Source organism: Camellia sinensis, chromosome 7 (genome assembly GCF_055761805.1).
Source record: "Camellia sinensis isolate YWXY chromosome 7, ASM5576180v1, whole genome shotgun sequence".
Classification (NCBI taxonomy): domain Eukaryota; kingdom Viridiplantae; phylum Streptophyta; class Magnoliopsida; order Ericales; family Theaceae; genus Camellia; species Camellia sinensis.
This window is the reverse complement of record NC_138967.1, coordinates 25,758,999-25,765,339: the sequence shown is the minus strand read 5'-3', so window position 1 is coordinate 25,765,339 and position 6,341 is coordinate 25,758,999. Positions and strand designations below refer to the sequence as shown.

At 32.9% G+C, this 6,341-nt stretch overlaps 1 protein-coding gene across 1 annotated transcript; it reads right to left on the bottom strand.

Annotated features, from left to right (window-relative positions):
• Positions 1 to 416: 416 nt before the first annotated feature.
• On the bottom strand, positions 417 to 1,650 carry LOC114299470 (uncharacterized). Its single transcript, XM_028244226.2, has 2 exons — positions 1,145 to 1,650; positions 417 to 1,061 (listed from the first exon to the last, which is right to left on the bottom strand). The coding sequence occupies exons 1-2, from the start codon at positions 1,412 to 1,414 to the stop codon at positions 513 to 515; spliced, it is 819 nt and encodes a 272-aa protein (XP_028100027.2). The 5' UTR covers positions 1,415 to 1,650; the 3' UTR covers positions 417 to 512.
• Between the last annotated feature and the right edge of the window lie 4,691 nt (positions 1,651 to 6,341).

Genomic DNA, 6,341 nt, shown 5'->3' with positions numbered 1-6,341 from the left:
ATTTACAAAAACTGATTAGGTTCATCATTACATTTTTAGAAAGAGGGATGGATTAAAATAATTTACTAAAAAAAATAAGTTAAAATAATTAATAAGATAAAATGATACCTATAATTCATAATTATTTTACTTTTATTTCTCACAATTATCAAATCAACTACAAAACAAGCCAACTAGCTTTCTAAACATAGCTATTTTAGTCAAAATTAAAATAACCAAAAACTAAATAACCAACTAAAATAGTCAAGTTATTGTGTTCAAAATTCTCTTTGATCTCAAAGTGTCAGTGAGAACTTTATTAAATAGCATCACGAGCCTGTAATATATCTAGTAGAGTTTTACAATTATTATTATAATTATTATTTTTAATTTTAGTCGGGGACTTTTGGTATCTTTATTTTACTTGCAAGCCAATGGAACAATAAGCACAGATTTTATTTACGTAATTACTGAAACTGATACAGATTTGGTGCACGCATGAGAGCTCAAATCGGCAAATCCCAAATCATAAACTATTGATTTTGCACGCGTGGGAGAGAGCCAGAGAGCCGTTGGATGTCTTCGTACATCAGTAGAGGGAAAAATATCTTCCTGTAAAACAGGTACAGGAACAACAGAATGGAAGGGATTACGCAAACAAAAATAGAAAGGCTTGAAGATGCTAACACAGCATATGTCCCTGTAATGAATGCCACCAACATTGCAAGCATAGCATAAGCAGTACAAAGAAAAGCTAAAGTAAGTTGCTGCTTTAGTAAAATCGGGTTGTCAATCACAGAAGTATCGAGGTGGGTAAGCACTGCAAAACTGGATAATGTCAGGGCAATGGTATCTGTTATCACAAAAGCTTTGAAAGCTGCTTTTCTTATTAGAATTGCCATTCCTTGGTTCGGGTCTTTGTTATCATTAACGTAGCCACCAGGCATGGTGATACCTGCTGCGAAGGTCACCGTTGCTATCAGTGTAGCCACTATCAAATTGGTTTCCTTCGATTTTGAGATGTTCGCGGGTACTAATAAGGCTTTTGCGAGTGGTAGTAAGAAGCTAATAGATAGAATTGGCTGCAAGAACAAAAACAAAAACTAAATTATAAACGTAAAAAAATGGAAAACGCTAGTGTTTGAAGTTTGACTACTCAAATTACCCTTTCCTCTGTTTGAAATATCTCTTGAAGAAAGTCCCAAGCGTCTTTCGCTCTTCTAGCATTCATGATTGTTTTAAAGATCGAGTCTGAGACGCATCGCTGGATTAGAGAAAGCGCTTCAGCATTCTTCTTTCGGTTCTCCCCGTTATTCTCATCCTGGTACCCCCTCTCTACCATATCCCACAAATCCATAGATTGAAATAGAGTTGTCATCTTCACTTTCCAAAACTGGTAGTTGTCACCATCAAAAATTGGAATTGTGGCCGCCATGGAGTTTTAAGGATTTTCTTTCTTCACCTTGCACCTGATATTGCTTCTACAAACCAACAATCTAATACCAGATGGCAGCCTCTTGTGTAGGCCTATGTAACTTAGTTGTTGTTTCAGTATTAGAATTGAACAAAACAACAAGAACTTGACCAGACTTGGTCAAGAAGAATAGAAGTAGATTTTTCAGCAGCAAAACATAAAGTATTTATATATTGATGAAAAATGATGGAAACCACTACATTAGACATGTGTTTTGTGTCTTAATTTTTGTTTTTTTTTATTTTATTTATCACATCATTAATGATGGTATTAGTGGTAGAAATTTAGTGATATATAAAATTGTTGTATATTGTTTTAAAAAGCACTTGTGAATAAAAAAAGACTTAAATTTAAATTTGGCGTGGTGTATGTAGGCACTCTATTTTGATTAATTTTAAAATTTGTATACTTTATTTTGAATACTTGATGATGAAAATAAGGATATATTATCTCACATTTTAAGCTTTAATCCACTCATTTATCTGTTTTGGCCAAAATATTTTAAATTGGTTTTAACTTAAATTTTATATATTTGATCTGTTAAAATATATTTTATTAATCTATTTCATTTTATTTTATAATTTTATAGGTTCTTGTGTTTTTTTTTAGGTATTTATATATATATATACAAATAATATTTTTATATATTATTATATTATAAAATAAATAGTAAATTTACGCGATGCACAGTAATCTTTTGAAATCATTTCCTTCTCCACCGAATTCCTTTTCTTGTCGAGTCCAGATCTTCTGCAATTCTTTCCTGCAATCCTTTCCTGTAGTGCCCCAAAACGACATCGTTTTGGGGCAAAACTTAAAAAAAAAATATAATCAGCAACAACAGATAAACCCTCCATTGTCTTCCCTCTTCTGGTTTACACAGAGATTTTCGTCTTCTTCCTTCCTGATTTCTCTCAGTTCTTTCAATTCCACCCATACATCTTATTGATTTGCAGAGGATCTGGACTCACTACGATAATTATATACAAAATTACAAGATGTATACAAAATTACTATACAAGTTTTTGCAGAGGATCTGGACTCACTATGGTGTATAACTTTCACTACAATATATAATAACTTGATTTCCAGATCTGGACTCACTATGGTGTATAATTATACAAAATATAACTTGTATAATTGATTATTATATATTTTTGCAGAGGATCTGGACTAACTATGGTGTATAATTTTCACACATACATCTTTAGATATAATTTTTGTAGTTGATGACGATGCAAATCACCATCCTTTCCTAAAAACTACAAAGCAATTTCACTTTTCTGATTAAACCCACTTCTCTCTCTAACTTCTAAACCCACAAAGCAAACCCACATTAAACCACTTTTTAATTGTAGCCACCATATAAAGCAAACTCATCTCTTTTCTACTCTCAACTAAACCCACTTCTGTGATTTCAATTTTTTTTTTTTGGTCAAATCGTTTGTACATTTGTTTGTTTTGATATATATATATATATATATATTCTCTATGTTTGTCTAGATCTAGAAGGAAAAGAAAGAAAAGAAGAGGAAAAGGAAGGAGGGGGAGGTGCGGCTGTGGAGGACCGCCGGAAGAGGAGAACGATTGAGGGAGGGTCGTTGAAGGGATTGGGGGTCGTCGGAGCTGGTGGGGGAGGTGGCCAACAATGGGGCTTTGGTTTCAGACGTGTTTTATCTCCTGATGCTGTTTGTTTTTTTTTTCCAAGTTTTTCCCCAAAACGACGTCGTTTTAGGGCACTGTAGGAAGGGATTGCAGGAAGGGATTGCAGAGGATCCAGACCCTTTTTTGTCTTGCAGAAAAAAAATATCTGTGGTTACAGCTGTCATGCAGAAAAAGTCAGTTAATCATTAATTGTCAAAAATCAGATTGAATTGAAGGGCAGATGTGATAATGCTAACTAAATGGAAATTAATTTAAAAACTCTTTGAGAATAAAAAATAACTTAAATTTAAATTTAACGTGGTGGATGCCGACATTCTATTTTGATTAACTTTAAATTTGCGTACTTATTTTTAAATATTCAATGAGGAAAATAAAAATATGTTATCTCACATTTTAAGTTTTAATCCACTCATTTATTTGTTTTGGCCAAAATATTTTAAATCGGTTTTAACTTAAATTTTATATATTTGACCCGTTAAAATATATTTTATTAGCTTATTTTTTTTTTTTTTATAGTAATTTTATAGGTTCTTGTGTATTTTTTTAGGTATTTATATATATATACAAATAATATTTTTATATATTATTATATTATAAAATAAATAGTAAATTTACGCGATGCACAGTAATCTTTTGAAATCATTTCCTTCTCCACCGAATTCTTTTTTTGTCTTTCTCTTTTTTCTTTTTTGTTTTTTGTTTTTTTTTTTTTTTCCTCCTCTTCTCTATAAAATGGCAGACGGGGGGGAGGGAACTAGGGAGGAGAATCAAATACAAAAAAATTTTGTTTTCAGATAGGAGAAAATATAAGGAAAAAGTGGGAGAGAAAAAAAGAGAAAGAAAATTGACTTTTAAAAGATATATATATATATATATATATATTTACCAAACCTTTCTTTCAATTCTCTCCATTACATTTTCACCAATACACCATTCAAAAAATGGCTTTAACGTTGAAATTTTAAACTTGAGACTAAGGGTTGGTTTGGAATGTCCTAAAAAAGTGTACTTTTTGTCTTTTTACGAAAAGATGTGCAGAAAAGTAGAGAGGTGATGTGATAAAAAAAAGATAAAAAGATAAAAAGATGGATTATATAGGTTATGCCAAACCTAGCCTAAGAATTCAAAACACATTCCACAACCATGACGGTAATCAGAAGAGAGTTTGAAAATTAGAAAATTTATTATTTTTCCAAAAGATAAATTTTTGCAAACTGTCACTCAATAAAATGTGATATAAACTGTGATAAACTATTTTACGCTTTGAATGGTCGGTTTCAAACCACCTACATAAACTGTTGTAATTTATTGTTTTACATAAATTGTTGTAATTTACCACTTTAAATAGCCGATGTTTCACCACCTACACAAACTGTGATAATTTATCACTTTAAATGGTCGGTGTTTCACCACCTACGTAAACTGCTATAATTTACCCCTTTAAATGGTCAATGTTTCACCACCTACATAAACTGTTATAATTTATTGCTTTATATAATTGGTTGAACTACCTATTTTTTTAGAGATGTGACCCTACCAGAATAGTTACCGCCTAAATAGTGAACGATGAATGAATAGTATCCACTAGAAGAATAATTCGCCGAATAAATAGTGCTCCAACCAAATGTGTTTTCTCGGACGAAACAGAGCAGTCACTCAATAGCGGGCAGAACAATTTTCGGTATGCCATTATGACACCTAATGATGCCAATGTTCGCCATTCTATGCCCATATTGACGAGACAATGGTGGGTCCACGTATGCTGTTCCATGATCGTATCAACGAGTTATGTTCTTATCACGTGGTGCTTTTCCATACCCATATCAACAAGTCATGGACATATTAACAAGTCAAGGGGTTTAATAGATGCCATTTCACACTTGCATTGGCAAGTCATGGGGTTTACGTACCCAGTGATACCTTTTCTATACTCGCATCGACAAGACATGGGGATTGTAAATACCAAGTAGCGCCTTTCCATGCTCGCATCGGCAATATATGGGGTTTAAATGCTATTTCACGCTTGCATCGACAAGACGTAGGAATTTATATGCCAAGCGGTGCCTTTCCATGTTCGCATCGGCAAGACATAGGGGTTTAAATGCTACTTCACGCTTTGCATCGACAAGACGTGTGAATTTAGATGCTAAGTAATGCTTTTACATACTTGCATCAGCAAGACATGGGGGTTTAAATGCTATTCTATGCTCGTATCAGCAAGACGTGGGATTTAGATGCCAAGTGGTGCCTTTTTATGCTTGCATTGGCGAGACATGGGGGTTTAAATACTATTTCACATTCACATCAGCAAGACATAGGAATTTAAATACTATTCCACGCTTGCATTGACAAGACATGGGGATTTAAATACTATTCCACGCTCGCATCGGTAAGACGTGAGAATTTAGATGTCAAGTTGTACCAAGTGATTCTAAACTTTGCCAAGATGTATTAAGGGATGCCAAGTTTTACCAAGATTTTGCCAAGTGTTTCCCGAAATGTATTAAATGGTGTCAAGTTTTGCCAGCATCTTGCCAAGTGTATTAAATGGTGCGAAGTTTTACCAAGTGGGTGCCAAAATTTACCAAGTGATGCTAAGTGTTTTGTCAAAATTTTGCCAATTATTTGTCAAGTGGGTGTCAAAATTTACCAAGTGGTGCCATGATGCCAGATGTGATTTTGAGGAATTTTATGTCATTATGAGAAAATTGGTGATATATCCAATCTAAAGAGGGTGCAAGGCATTAGGTCTATAGATATTTTTGTTGGTGAGAGGTTCATCATTTGTAAAATAGTTTGGTGAGAAATTTTTTTGTTAGTTTTAGAAGACATTTTATTTCCAATTTGACCTCCTTAATTTATCTGTTGACTATTTTTTTCATCTATTTAATTTTTTTGACTATCTGTTCAATTTTTTTTTTCTATCTGTTCAAATTTTGACTATCTGTTCAATTTTTTCTCCTTATCTGTTATCCACGTTTTATTATCTGTTCAAACATATATATATATATATTAATTTTGTTTATCGGTTGAAATACCAAGTCAAACCAAATTCTATTTGTTGAAATAGAAAGCCAACAACAATGGTTAATTAACTTATCTATCTAATTTTTTGAATATTATTTGAAAGTCGTTGTCAAGTAATGATATTAACATGATACCTGTGCGGGAGCCAAATATCTGACGCTATCCGTACTCCTCGTGTCCAAGCTGCGCTTCTCTC

Bases quoted from the DNA above. Each gene is read 5' to 3' on its own strand.
- LOC114299470 (XM_028244226.2), bottom strand. From the start codon at position 1,414: ATGGCGGCCACAATTCCAATTTTTGATGGTGACAACTACCAGTTTTGG. The intron at 1,062-1,144 runs GTAATTTGAGTA...TTGTTCTTGCAG, and splicing joins TATTTCAAACAGAGGAAAGG to CCAATTCTATCTATTAGCTT.